Source organism: Salvelinus alpinus, chromosome 27 (assembly GCF_045679555.1).
Source record: "Salvelinus alpinus chromosome 27, SLU_Salpinus.1, whole genome shotgun sequence".
Taxonomy (NCBI): Eukaryota; Metazoa; Chordata; class Actinopteri; order Salmoniformes; family Salmonidae; genus Salvelinus; species Salvelinus alpinus.
In genome coordinates this window covers 17377447-17391965 of record NC_092112.1, presented here as the reverse complement: position 1 = coordinate 17391965, position 14519 = coordinate 17377447, and the positions used below count along the sequence as shown (strand labels likewise).

The window sequence follows — 14519 nt, the reverse complement described above, 5'->3', positions numbered from 1 at the left end:
CACTTCTTTTTCTTCTTATTTCCCTCTTTGCATACTAAATGTATAGTTACTTTTCGGCTCTGTGAAGGAAATGTGCAATTCACACTCCGACCTGTTAACGGCAGCAATACACGACAAAGCATATAATCTGCCGAAAAACTACACGAAGAAGAATGAGGTCAGCGGTAACTGAGAGCGCAGAGTAGGAAGCGAATGTTGTGTAAGTTATGTACCAGGGGCACGTCATTTAACTTATTGATTTTAGTCATCAAGATAGAGATATTTTGTGATTTTCGTTCATGCATCATTTCGGGTAATTCATTAAACCTTTAAGGTATTTCTATGAGCGTGTATGTTTAATGAATAACTACATGTCACCTCAACGCTGACATTCATAATTATCGTACTATTGACATGTAGCCCTTACATTAGACAGTGCATGAAGCCATTTATACTTTTCTACACAGTTGATTTGATAGACATTTCAGGAGGTGGATAATAACATTCGATATGGGCTCTGTCAAAGTCACAGCGTGCTGCAGGCAGCTATTTTTGTCCCATGCAAGAGCACTTGCTTTAACTACAAAGATGGCTAGTTCTGGGAACATCATATGCTCCCTTCGAAGAAATCTCGGTTCCTCTTCGAGATTGCGGTCCAGGATGCCAGCTTGGGTGATTGACGAGTATGGCAACAATGGGGTACTGCGGTTCACTGAAGATGCAACAGCTCCCAGTGTCAACTCAGCAAGTGAGGTCTTAATCCAGGTCCACGCTGCAAGCCTCAACCCTCTCGACATATCCATGAGGAGTAAGTATCTATAAATCTATAATATCAATATGCTCATGGTCATATTTCCTTATAAACCAAGATTATGGGACTTCAGTCAGTTGCAGTGCATTAGCGGTCATGGGAATAATTTTGCATCTTTATCACAATTGTTTTAGTAATCTGTCTGTTTATATTTCTCAGGTGGGTATGGGTCAAATCTTCTGAAGCTGAGACGGGACCCGGTGTCTTTGGGTCAGAACGGAGGCGAGTTTCCCATCATACTGGGTCGGGATGTCTCTGGCGTGGTGGTGGATTGTGGGTCGGGAGTGACCCATTTCAAACCAGGAGATGAGGTACGTAGTTGAGCAGCTCTGATGTGGCCTAGTAACAGTCGTTAGGGCCGACCGTAGCAAAACGTTTTGCAACGGAAAATGAAAATGGACATTTGTTATTGAACAAGTCCAAGTTGTCTCTCCAGTTTTACTCGGGTTCCTTCATTTGGTGTTTACTGAACACAACCATGCTGAGTCGGGATGGCATGCACAGTGCCTTCCTGTGACATTCAAGAGAACAGCCGTTTTGCTGATCGAATGAAAATGGACCTGGCCGTACTTTTTACCTACTGGTAAATTATTTGTATTGTTGGCAGGAATGAAATGGGTGTTGTTTTTTCTTCTACACTTGTCACACTCATTATCTGATACCTTGTTTATCAAGTAGGATTACATAGAGATACCCTTAGAATGTATTTTTCCATCCCGAGTGGTTGTGGCTTGGCTGGCCCCCTCAGCGGTGGCCCGTCTGGGCTGCCTCCTCTGCTGAGCCTCCGCCGGGCTGCAGGTGGTGTGCAGAAACTCATCTAGTCCAAACGTTCCACCTGTCTGGTTGTTGCCTGTCTGCTTATTGTAACAAGTTTGATTTAGTTTTTCGAGGACTTCGGCGTTGTTTTGTGCATTACGTTGTTATTGTAAATAACTGATGTGTTGAAAATATAAAATGTTTGAAATAATATATATATATTATTTTGTGTGTTTTTTGTTGTTGTGTGTTTTGTGTTTTTTTTTTTTCTTCACAGGTGTGGGCGGCCATTCCTCCATGGAAGCAGGGCAGCCTAGCAGAGATGGTGAATCTGACAGAGTATGAGGTAATTCTACTATGACTGTGTATGCTACATGCAATGACATTGTTGTTATTATGAATTGTTTTCCAAACAGGTTTTCATTCATTGTGTTATCCCATTATACGTGTAGAAACTGAATTGTTTCACGAAATATATCTTAGTCTTTGTAAGACAGACCACCCTCTTGGTGTTCAGTCGTCTGCTGAATAGAAAAGAACATTGGCTTCTTTCAGATTTGAATGGCTCTGTTATAGAGGAGACTATTAGCTTATTTTAATGGCTCTGTTTTCAAACAAATGGAAGTACCAGGGGGCATCGCTTTCTACGAACCCTTGCTTCAACTGAGAAAACGTGTAAAACAAACTTGGATGAGGTGCAAGTCTATTATTATGTAATCATTTAATCATATTGCAATGAAGTGTGCATAATTAATTAAGACTCCCAGTACAACTGGTTCCATGAGCCAGTGAAAGCAGCAATTAGGCTAGCCAGACAAACTGAGTTGTGTGGTGCATCATTTGTTTGGCACTTCTCAGCATGCTATCCTGGTGTCCTGCTGTCCTGTCCTGTTGTCCTGTCCTGTTTTCCTGTCCTGTTGTCCTGTCCTGTTGTCCTGTCCTGTTGTCCTGTCCTGTTGTCCTGTTGTCCTGTCCTGTTGTCCTGTTGTCCTGTCCTGTTGTCCTGTCCTGTTGTCCTGTTGTCCTGTTGTCCTGTTGTCCTGTTGTCCTGTCCTGTTGTCCTGTCCTGCTGTCCTGTTGTCCTGTCCTGTTGTCCTGTCCTGTTGTCCTGTCCTCGCAGCAACTCCAGTCGTTCCGCTTTCCCATCGTTGCCTGAAACAAAAGAAAGGGTAAAGGGAGGGAAGAGTAACGGTTAAGCACGTACAGATGTGTGAGAGAGTTTGTGCCTACTGTATGTCCTTCTAGTAGTTACCCTGTGTGTGTGTGTGTGTGTGTGTGTTTGTGTGTGTGTGTTCTTGTATGAATAACAAAAATTGTATTTGTGTGCCCTCCCACCTCAGGTCTCCCACAAACCAAGGTCGCTGAGTCACAAGGAGGCGGCGTCCATCCCCTACGTGGCTGCCACGGCCCTGTCTGCCCTGGTCAACGCGGGCGGCCTGTGCAGAAACCACTGCACTAACAAACGGCAAGTACACACACATCCATACATGACCAAATTGGCCATCTCCCAGACTCCTGCTCTGTGACAGTAGGTCCCTACCCTGTTCCACTCTGGCCACAAACCCTAGACCAACACTTTGCACTTCTGAAGCAGCATTCTAACTAATCACTATACCAGAACCCATGGTCTTGGTTTGAGCAAGAGTATCTTTACTTTAAGTGTCACGCAGGATGACATCCCTGCTGCATGATGCTCACTCTGGGTCTCGGCTAATCAGCCAGCGATACTATGTCTGATATATGTTTTACACTGAACATAGATGGATCATCTTCTCTCTTTGAATCCTGACCTCATGTCTGATCTCTCTCTCTCTCTCCCCCACCCTGCTCTCTCTCTCTCCTCCACCCTGTCTCTCTCTTTCCCCCACCCTGTCTCTCTCTCTCTCCCCCACCCTGTCTCTCTCTCTCTCTCCCCCACCCTGTCTCTCTCTCTCTCTCCCCACCCTGTCTCTCTCTCTCTCCCCACCCTGTCTCTCTCTCTCTCTCCCCCACCCTGTCTCTCTCTCTCTCTCCCCCACCCTGTCTCTCTCTCTCTCCCCCACCCTGTCTCTCTCTCTCTCCCCCACCCTGTCTCTCTCTCTCTTTCCCCCACCCTGTCTCTCTCTCTCTCCCCCACCCTGTCTCTCTCTCTCTCCCCCACCCTGTCTCTCTCTCTCTCCCCCACCCTGTCTCTCTCTCTCTTTCCCCCACCCTGTCTCTCTCTCCCCCACCCTGTCTCTCTCTCTCTCCCCCACCCTGTCTCTCTCTCTCTCCCCCACCCTGTCTCTCTCTCTCTCCCCCACCCTGTCTCTCTCTCTCTTTCCCCCACCCTGTCTCTCTCTCCCCCACCCTGTCTCTCTCTCTCTCCCCCACCCTGTCTCTCTTTCCCCCACCCTGTCTCTCTCTCCCCCACCCTGTCTCTCTCTCTCTCCCCCACCCTGTCTCTCTCTCTCTCCCCCACCCTGTCTCTCTCTCTCTTTCCCCCACCCTGTCTCTCTCTTCCCCCACCCTGTCTCTCTCTCTCTCCCCCACCCTGTCTCTCTCTCTCTCCCCCACCCTGTCTCTCTCTCTCTCCCCCACCCTGTCTCTCTCTCTCTTTCCCCCACCCTGTCTCTCTCTCCCCCACCCTGTCTCTCTCTCTCTCCCCCACCCTGTCTCTCTTTCCCCCACCCTGTCTCTCTCTCCCCCACCCTGTCTCTCTCTCTCTCCCCCACCCTGTCTCTCTCTCTCTCCCCCACCCTGTCTCTCTCTCTCTCCCCCACCCTGTCTCTCTCTCTCTTTCCCCCACCCTGTCTCTCTCTCTCTCTCCCCCACCCTGTCTCTCTCTCTCTCCCCCACCCTGTCTCTCTTTCCCCCACCCTGTCTCTCTCTCCCCCACCCTGTCTCTCTCTCCCCCACCCTGTCTCTCTCTCTCTCTCCCCCACCCTGTCTCTCTCTCCTCCACCCTGTCTCTCTCTTTCCCCCACCCTGTCTCTCTCTCTCTCCCCCACCCTGTCTCTCTCTTTCCCCCACCCTGTCTCTCTCTCTCTCCCCCACCCTGTCTCTCTCTCTCTCTCCCCCACCCTGTCTCTCTCTCTCTCTCCCCCACCCTGTCTCTCTCTTTCCCCCTCTCTCTCTCTCCCTCTGCCCCCCCTTCTCTCCCTCTGCCCCCCTTCTCTCCTCTCTCTCTCTCCCCCCCACCCTGTCTCTCTCTCTCTCTCCCCCCCACCCTGTCTCTCTCTCTCTCTCTCCCCCACCCTGTCTCTCTCTCTCTCTCCCCCACCCTGTCTCTCTCTCTCTCTCTCCCCCACCCTGTCTCTCTCTCTCTCTCTCCCCCACCCTGTCTCTCTCTCTCTTTCCCCCACCCTGTCTCTCTCTCTCTCTCTCCCCCACCCTGTCTCTCTCTCTCTCTCTCCCCCACCCTGTCTCTCTCTCTCTTTCCCCCACCCTGTCTCTCTCTCTCTCCCCCACCCTGTCTCTCTCTCTCTCCCCCACCCTGTCTCTCTCTCTCTCTCCCCCACCCTGTCTCTCTCTCTCTCTCCCCCACCCTGTCTCTCTCTTTCCCCTTCTCTCTCCCTCTGCCCCCCCTTCTCTCCTCTCTCTCTCAGAGTTCTTATCACCGGAGCCTCAGGTGGTGTTGGAACGTTCTCCATCCAGGTAAGGACCTTTCAGATCTGACCAGCAGCTCATAGCACCAACACTAAAGACTCACCTCACACCAGCACCAGTGGTTGGTTGACCTTGTGCAATCATAAAGAGTATACACACATCAACACACACCCACACAGAGAGGTGTCTCTCTCACTAAGTGTCTGTTTCCTCTGTAGCTGCTGAAGGCCTGGGGTGCCCACGTGACAGTGACCTGCTCCCACAATGCCGAGGGACTGGTGAGGGGTCTGGGGGCGGATGAAGTGGTGGACTACACGGCGGGAGATGTGGCCACGGAGCTGGGACTGCTGGAAAAGTGGGTTTTATTAGTTGGAATAATGTAAAAGTGCGTGTATCAAGGAATGTTTAAAACACTTTTTACAACCCTGTGATGTCTCGACTGAGACAGGGCCACAACACTAGAAGATAATGAGTGCCTCAAAGAGATCATGTATCTTAAATAAACCCTATTTTATCCATTGAGATTCTCCTCTAGATCTGATCTAACATATTTCTGAGACATCATGAGAGTAGCTAGCTGCCAAGGTCCAATCTAATGACATACAGTCACGTTCCCACTCGAATACCACTTTCCCCACCGACTCTCTCCCTGGCCAACGTCATAAACAACATTACCCACCCACGCAGCTGAGCAAGGTTGATTTGGCATACCTGCTCACTGATTCACTTCCTGGTTTCCATGGCAACCTGGCTCAAGGACTAGAGTGGGAAACTAAATGCTCTCCATTGGGGGGGGGGGGGGGGGGGGGTTGGTGGGTTGATCAGAATAAACCCTGTTAACCTTGTCTCAGTGGTCCTGAGTGAAGACACACTTCAATCCCTTAGGCTTGGCTAGACATCTCAGTTTATCTTCAGGTTGACTTCTATATTTGTCTATTGAATAGCATGAAGGTATAGTACTTAAGACCATCTTGAGTGTTGTGTTGTTGTGGATCGGATTCTCTCTTTCTCTCTCGCTCTTTCTTTCTCTTCCTCTCTCTTACCATGTTTACACTAGTGAATCAAGCAGAACTCTACTGCGCTGACCTGGTTACACATCCTTCATCTTAGTTGGAACCGTGCTGGACTGAACAAAGTGAAAGAAAGTACCCGAGTCAATACAGAGTCTCAGGTTGGCATGATGGTGTGTTAGACTTTTTCACTATAACCACTGTCTCCCTGTGTTCCCCCTCAGGTTCGACATGATTCTGGACAATGTGGGTGGGGACTCGGAGCAGTGGGCCCTGGGCCTGCTAAAGTCCTGGTCAGGGGCCAAATACGTGACCCTGGTCACCCCCTTCCTGCTTAACATCGACTCCATGGGCTTGCTGGAGGGAGCCGTCCACTCAGGACTCAACCTGCACCAGAAGGTCATCACGGTAAGCTAGCAAAATAAGTTGATGCCGGCAGTGTGAACAATGCATACGTGTCACGGATGAGCTCTGAACTCCGGTCTTATGCTCGGGAAACAAACGTCTTAACCATTAGACCAAGTCGCTGGTAGGGCTACCTCATCACGAGAGCTTGAGTCCGATTCACCTCCGTTACATACGCATGGGAAAACTTCCTAAAATATCAATGCACTCTCATGTCAAAGTTTTAAAAAGCCTTTATTGTAACTTGACTAAACCAACCGACCACGCCCCTCTGTCAGGGTGGGGGTTACACATCAAACATAGTTGCTAGAACCATGCTGGAAAAGACAATGTAAAAAATTAAATCTGTGCCAATGCTTTACAATAGTGTGAAAAATGGATAAGTGAAACCCCTTAGTTTGGCCAGGGTGGGGTAGTTGGCACCATGTGACTGATTCAACCATGGCCTGTATGACTTATATTTATGTTTTTATGAGCGTTTGTCTGCTTGTTCTCATTTTGGTCTCGTTCGCTCCTTCTGTGCTGTGCACCTTCCCATTTACACCAGAGATCTGTATATAATGACTAGATGCTCATGTCTCCGCCTTAACAATGGGAGTCGTTGTCCCAAAGGCGGCAAAGCAGACGTAATGCTTAAGTTCATAAAAATGCATTGGGCTTATTCCGGACATATTTTGGCGAGAGTGGCACCTCTCGCTTCGCCTCTTTCTCCCAAGCCCCTACCACACACAACAAAAAAGATGAGACATCACTTCTTCTCTGACAAACGGTTTCAACTCTCTATTTGCATTTGAGGTTTGGTCCAACAGAATGGGTCATGTGGACACCACAACACATGGAGAAATGATTATACTGTAATAGAGGAGAAATTAACCTTTCTAATGAAACGCTGTTTATGTCTCAACTCCTCAGAAATAAGGTAGGTCACTTGATTTCAACACGTGGACAGGCTAGCATGCTGTTCAAACAGTTGGAGACAGACAGAAGGGTGTGTACAATTCAACTGTTCTACCTTGTTAGCTGAATCCAGAGCTAGTGAAATTATACCTAGATCCAAGTTGGCTGAACTAGAAATAGAAATATTAGCTGGCTACTCACTAGCCCGTGGGCTTGTGCTTGAGAGATTGAGACCGGTGTTCATTTTCTAGAATACCTGCTACATTATTAGTGAATGTGCATTATGCATGGTTCTGGTCATTTTTATAGACAAACCTGAAAGCCAGATCAGTGATTATAGCAACAAAAAAAACCCAGGTACAACTATTTTGATAAAATAATTAAATTACAAGTGGGTCTTATGGTTGTGGAAGGAATATATTCAGCCTCGGTATGATTACACAAGCCCTGAATTCATTAAATAATCGCTGACTGTTTTTAATGCAGTGGATTTGACCTTTAATTTTACAACAAAGCTTATTTAGAAAAAACATTTAAAAAAATCGAGAAATGCAGTACCAGTCAAAAGTTTGGACACACCGACTCATTCCAGGGTTTTTCTTTATTTTTACTATTTTCTACAATGTAGAATAATAGTGAAGACATCAAAACTATTAAATAAATATATTTTATATTTGAGATTCTTCAAAGTAGCCACCCATTTCCTTGATAACAACTTTGCACACTCTTGGCATTCTCTCAACCAGTTTCATGAGGTAGTCACTTGGAATCCATTTCAATTAACAGGTGTGCCTTGTTAAAAGTTCATTTGTGGAATTTCTTTCCTTCTTAATGTGTTTGAGCCAATCAGTTGTGTTGTGACAAGGTAGGGGTGGTATACAGAAGATAGACCTATTTGGTGAAAGACCAAGTCCATATTATGGCAAGAACAGCTCAAATAAGCAAAGAGAAACGACAGTCCATCATTACTTTAAGACATGAAGGTCAGTCAATCTGGAAAATTTCAAGTGCAGTCGCAAAAATAATAAAGTAACAGACGCATCTCAACGTCAACTGTTCAGAGGAGACTGCGTGAATCAGGCCTTCATGGTTGAATTGCTGCAAAGAAACCACTACTAAAGGACACCAATAATAAGAAGAGACTTGCTTGGACCAAGAAACACAAGCAATGGACATTAGACCAGTGGAAATCTGTCCTTTTGGTCTGATGAGTCCAAATGAGAGATTTTTGGGTTCCCACCGCCGTGTCTTTGTGAGACGCAGAGTAGGTGAACGGATTATCTCTGCATGTGTGGTTCCCACTGTGAAGCATGGAGGAGGAGGTATTATGGTGTGGGGGTGCTTTGCTGGTGACGCTGTCAGTGATTTATTTAGAATTCAAGGCACACTTAACAGCATGGCTACCACAGCATTCTGCAGCGATACGCCATCCCATCTGGTTTGTGCTTAGTGGGACTATCATTTGTTTTTCAACAGGACAATGACCCAACACACCTCCAGGCTGTGTAAGGGCTATTTGGACAAGAAGGAGAGTATTGGAGTGCTGCATCGGATGACCTGGCCTCCACAATCATGTGACCTCAACCCAATTGAGATGGTTTGGGATGAGTTGGACCGCAGAGTGAAGGAAAAGCAGCCAACAAGTGCTCAGCATATGTGGGAACTCCTTCAAGACTGTTGGAAAAGCATTCCAGTTGAAGCTGGTTGAGAGAATGCCAAGAGTGTGCAAAGCTGTCATCAAGGCAAAGGGTGGCTACTTTGAAGAATCTCAAATATAAAATGTATTTTGATTTGTTGAACACTTTTTTTGGTTACTACATTATTCCATATAGTTTTGACGTCTTCTCTATTATTCTACAATGTAGAAAATAGTAAAAATAAAGAAAATCCCTTGAATGAGTAGGTGTGTCCAAACTTTTAACTTATACTATATATTCTGAAAAAAAAATAGAGATATGAGTTTTAGGCCATATGGCCTGGACCTAACTTCAATATGGTTTGTGCTTAATCAGTGCAAATAACCTGTTCTAAACGATTTCATGAGGAAGAAATTACACAGGAGGAATCCACCCGTTTGCGTGTGTGTCTCTCTCTCTTTGTGTGTTTGTCTCTCTTTCTATATGAGTGTCTCTGTGAGTGTGTGTGTGTATGTCTCTGTGAGTGTGTGTGTATGTCTCTGTGAGTGTGTGTGTATGTCTCTGTGAGTGTGTGTGTGTCTCTCTGTGAGTGTGTGTGTGTGTGTCTCTCTGTGAGCGTGAGTGTGTGTGTCTCTCTGTGAGTGAGTGTGTGTGTGTGTCTCTCTCTGTGTGTGTGTGTGTGTCGCTCTCTGTGTGTGTGTGAGTGTGTCTCTCTCTGTGAGTGTGTGTGTGTATTACATGCAGCTGGGCTGTTTGGAGTTCATGTGTAATAGCCTGGGTGTGGTGAAGCTGAACTAAATGGATGGATGGTTTGGAACAGGGTGAAGCTGAACTAAACGGATGGATGGTCTGGAACAGGGTGGAGCTGAACTAAATGGATGGATGGTTACCAACAGGGTGGAGCTGAACTAAATGGATGGATGGTCTGGAACAGGGTGGAGCTGAACTGGATGGATGGTCTGGAACAGGGTGGAGCTGAACTAAATGGATGGATGGTCTGGAACAGGGTGGAGCTGAACTAAATGGATGGATGCTCTGGAACAGGGTGGAGATGAACTAAATGGATGGATGGTCTGGAACAGGGTGGAGCTGAACTAAATGGATGGATGGTTTGGAACAGGGTGGAGCTGAACTAAATGGATGGATGGTTTGGAACAGGGTGGAGCTGAACTAAATGGATGGATGGTCTGGAACAGGGTGGAGCTGAACTAAATGGATGGATGCTCTGGAACAGGGGGGAGCTGGACTAAATGGATGGATGGTTTGGAACAGGGTGGAGCTGAACTAAATGGATGGATGGTTTGGAACAGGGTGGAGCTGAACTAAATGGATGGATGCTCTGGAACAGGGTGGAGCTGAACTAAATGGATGGATAGTTTGGAACAGGGTGGAGCTGAACTAAATGGATGGATGGTCTGGAACAGGGTGGAGCAGAACTAAATGGATGGATGGTCTGGAACAGGGTGGAGCTGAACTAAATGGATGGATGGTCTGGAACAGGGTGGAGCTGAACTAAATGGATGGATGCTCTGGAACAGGGTGGAGATGAACTAAATGGATGGATGCTCTGGAACAGGGTGGAGATGAACTAAATGGATGGATGGTCTGGAATAGGGTGGAGCTGAACTAAATGGATGGATGGTCTGGAACAGGGTGGAGCTGAACTAAATGGATGGATGCTCTGGAACAGGGTGGAGCTGAACTAAATGGATGGATGGTCTGGAACAGGGTGGAGCTGAACTAAATGGATGGATGGTTACCAACAGGGTGGAGCTGAACTAAATAGATGGATGGTTTGGAACAGGGTGGAGCTGAACTAAATGGATGGATGCTCTGGAACAGGGTGGAGATGAACTAAATGGATGGATGCTCTGGAACAGGGTGGAGCTGAACTAAATGGATGGATACTCTGGAACAGGGTGGAGATTAACTAAATGGATGGATGCTCTGGAACAGGGTGGAGCTGAACTAAATGGATGGATGCTCTGGAACAGGGTGGAGATGAACTAAATGGATGGATGCTCTGGAACAGGGTGGAGATGAACTAAATGGATGGATGCTCTGGAACAGGGTGGAGATGAACTAAATGGATGGATGGTTACCAACAGGGTGGAGATGAACTAAATGGATGGATGCTCAGGAACAGGGTGGAGATTAACTAAATGGATGGATGGTTTGGAACAGGGTGGAGATTAACTAAATGGATGGATGGTTTGGAACAGGGTGGAGATTAACTAAATGGATGGATGGTTTGGAACAGGGTGGAGATTAACTAAATGGATGGATGGTTTGGAACAGGGTGGAGCAGAACTAAATGGATGGATGGTTTGGAACAGGGTGGAGCTGAACTAAATGGATGGATGGTTTGGAACAGGGTGGAGCTGATTCTTAGGTAATCTTGGTTAACCCAGAACTAAAGTTTTGCGTAATTGGTCAGCTGCTAGATTAAGTTCAGGGTCCAGACATGTTAAAAGAGATGAAGAGATGTTAGAACGAGGAGCTCCACCCTCTCTCTTTGCGGGCAAGTCTATGGGCCGAATGTCCCCTTCCGAAATTCAAAAGATACGAACACCTGTGAAATCGTGATTGGTCCAAATAAGCTTAAGCACTGGAACTATTGCTGTTTGTTTGCTATAAGTGCCCATAGTATAAAGACTGATCTATGGCACCATTCATGTTTAAGTAGTCTGCCCACGACAGATTACTGCTTAGGGGACTTTGCTATGTAGTCCTCCCGAACAACACAAGCCTGGTAGGCAAGGACAATTACTCTGGCAGTGAGTTATAATAGTCACTAGACTGTCTGACTGTCTGAGTTATACACACGGGGGTGGGGGGCTGCTGAAACGGCAGTTTTTAGGCAGTTAAATCACTAAATGCCTGTATGTGTATGTTTGTGTGTGTGTCTGTATGTTTCCTGCCAAGCCTCTGGCTCAGGACCCTATTGTCTGGGTGAGCAGCTGGCTGGCCATATCGGGCGACTGCGGGGCTAAAGCATGAGTCACACAGGACAGACAGACTAGGGCTGGAGCTGGACACAGTACCTGAGAGAGCACAGCCAAATGGGGACCTCTAGTGGGCCAACGTAGCCTTACTAGTCACGAACACAAGTGGCACTTTCATAGCCTGTTCCGAGATCAGTTTGTGCCATGATCATGTCATATCCTTGTCATGACACTGACTTGACATGTTGGGCATAACAAGGTGTTGACATAATAGTACAGACCTGGGACCAGGCTAGCACATTCACTTATTTCTGGAGACACATAGGATAATGCCACCACGTGTTAACTTAGCATTATTATGTGACTATGCAGTGTTGTATAGGGTGTGTACAGTGCAGTACACTGTGCTACCAAACAGTCATTATCAAGATCATTTCACCAGCGTTTGTGCTTGCTGTTCATATTTAGTCCCTGGTCGGTTTTCTGTATGTTTATGGCCTTTGGGGACAATAAAGATGTATTGAATTGAAGTCGGATAGTATCTTGACGTTCAGATCTTTCCCTCTCAGAACATGTGTAACGGAGTGTTCTACCGCTGGGGGTTCTATGCTCCAGACGGCCCGGCGCTGGACGAGGTCAGCCAGCTGGTGGATGCCGGAAAGGTACTGCTACTGCATTCTCTAGTCTATAACATCCTACAGTAACTCATTTCTAAAGATGGAAATTAGCCAGGTAGGTGGGTCTATACATGCCACAGATTCCAAGCATTGTCCTATATTCAGAGTCCCTCTGTCTTTGTGTGTGGGCATTCCCCTGTGTCGGTGTGTGGTTGGCTATGAGTCAGATTTGAACAGTGAATGGGTTTCCAACAGTGCTGAGCAGCCATTTGCTAAAGTGCCCCCCCCCCCCCCCCCCAGTCACGGGTGTAATCCATACCCCTTTGTCCCAGGGATTATAGGGACAGCATGGCATTTTGGGGAGCGGGGGTGCTGTGCTGGTGGCAGGAATCCATTCACACAGACATACATCACACACACACACCCCAATCCCTGTCAGTATGGAGATAGATTTCTATCAAAATGTTTCAAATATATTAGTTGTGAGTCACAAACAGAAGATGCAACTTTTAAATATCAGACTGTAAATATGCCCATATAGGTCCACGAACATATGTCATGATCCAAAAGCAAATGAGTCATCAACAAAAATAAATAACAAATAAATGCAAGACAGGTTTTTTCTGGTTAAAACAGAACATTTTACAAACATATTTCTTTCTTTGCAAACACAAGTGGTCAAATATGCTTTTGTGAATGACATTTGACAACATTTGTTACTCCACAGATTACATTTGTGACCTCCATTTTACATATTTGTGACTCACTAAGTTTTCTAATGAAACGTTAAAAATATATATCTCCACAGTCTCTCACTGTGACGCCGGTCCATTCATTGTTAATGACGAGACACAGACGAGAATAACATGTTGGGTGGTGGGAGGGGGGCACAGGATTGTCTTTCCTCATCACATTTTTAACACTAGCCCCTCCCTTGTTTTTGTTGTTGTTGTTGACGCTTGTGCATTCATTTGGAGATTATTTGCGCATGGGTGGTTGAATGTATTCATAGATTACTAATGTGTTTAGAGTTCTCCTGCAGTATGTATTAGTTTGGTTGGTTGAGGTCCATACACACAGCTCGCTGCAAAAACAAGCAAGTCATTTTATTGGTTCTAGTTACACATGTAGTCCTAGGGCATTTTATTGGTTCTAGTTACACATGTAGTCCTAGGGCATTTTCTTGGTTCTAGTTACACATGTAGTCCTAGGGCATTTTCTTGAGGTGGTGGTTCATTGGTGGATTGTGTTTTTACTGTTCATGTGTGTACAGACACTGTGTTGTCATTCCTTAGATCCTTCCAGTGGTGGAGGCCACGTTCCCGTTCTCCCAGGTGCCCCTGGCCTTCCAGAAAGTAGAGGGGGGTCACGCCAGGGGGAAGACTGTGGTCACCGTTGCCCAAGAGGAAGAGGGGACCGGAGTGACTGAAGAGGAGGGGGAGACTAGTGACACCCCAGAGCAAGTCAGGGAGGAAGTCAGGCAAGCAGCGCCAAAGAGCTAAACCGCTGTGATGTCAACACTAAGCATTGGGTCACTAAGGCACGCAACTGTTTTTTTAAACGCTTTGCAACGGACAACTTAAAACATTTTTGTTTTTTGGTCCAGTCCAGATAGTCCCACCCTGTTTCAGTCAGTTTTCTTACATTTTCCTAATGGACATGACCCTGAATATGGTTTGTCCATGTCCATCCTGTAGAACGCTGAACTCTTGAGCTCTACTGCAAAACACTGTTTGGTTTGCGCTTTTGCAGATAAACTGCTTGTTTGAGAAAGGCAACATTTATTTATCTTATGGTTTGTCTTGTGTGTTGAGAATTCATTACGGAAAAGTAAAATATATACATTTTGGCCTGCGCAATTGATTCATACTTTTATGACATGTTTTGTTAGGCAA

The 14519-nt window shown here is 46.4% G+C and overlaps 1 protein-coding gene across 1 annotated transcript; it reads left to right on the top strand.

Moving 5' to 3' along the window:
• Positions 1-144: 144 nt before the first annotated feature.
• On the top strand, positions 145-14473 carry LOC139556041 (reticulon-4-interacting protein 1 homolog, mitochondrial-like). Its single transcript, XM_071369523.1, has 9 exons — positions 145-787; positions 950-1101; positions 1824-1892; positions 2887-3011; positions 5113-5161; positions 5332-5468; positions 6348-6531; positions 12577-12669; positions 13920-14473. Exons 1-9 carry the CDS (start codon positions 490-492, stop codon positions 14124-14126), a joined length of 1314 nt encoding a protein of 437 aa, XP_071225624.1. The 5' UTR covers positions 145-489; the 3' UTR covers positions 14127-14473.
• The last annotated feature ends 46 nt before the right edge of the window (positions 14474-14519 follow it).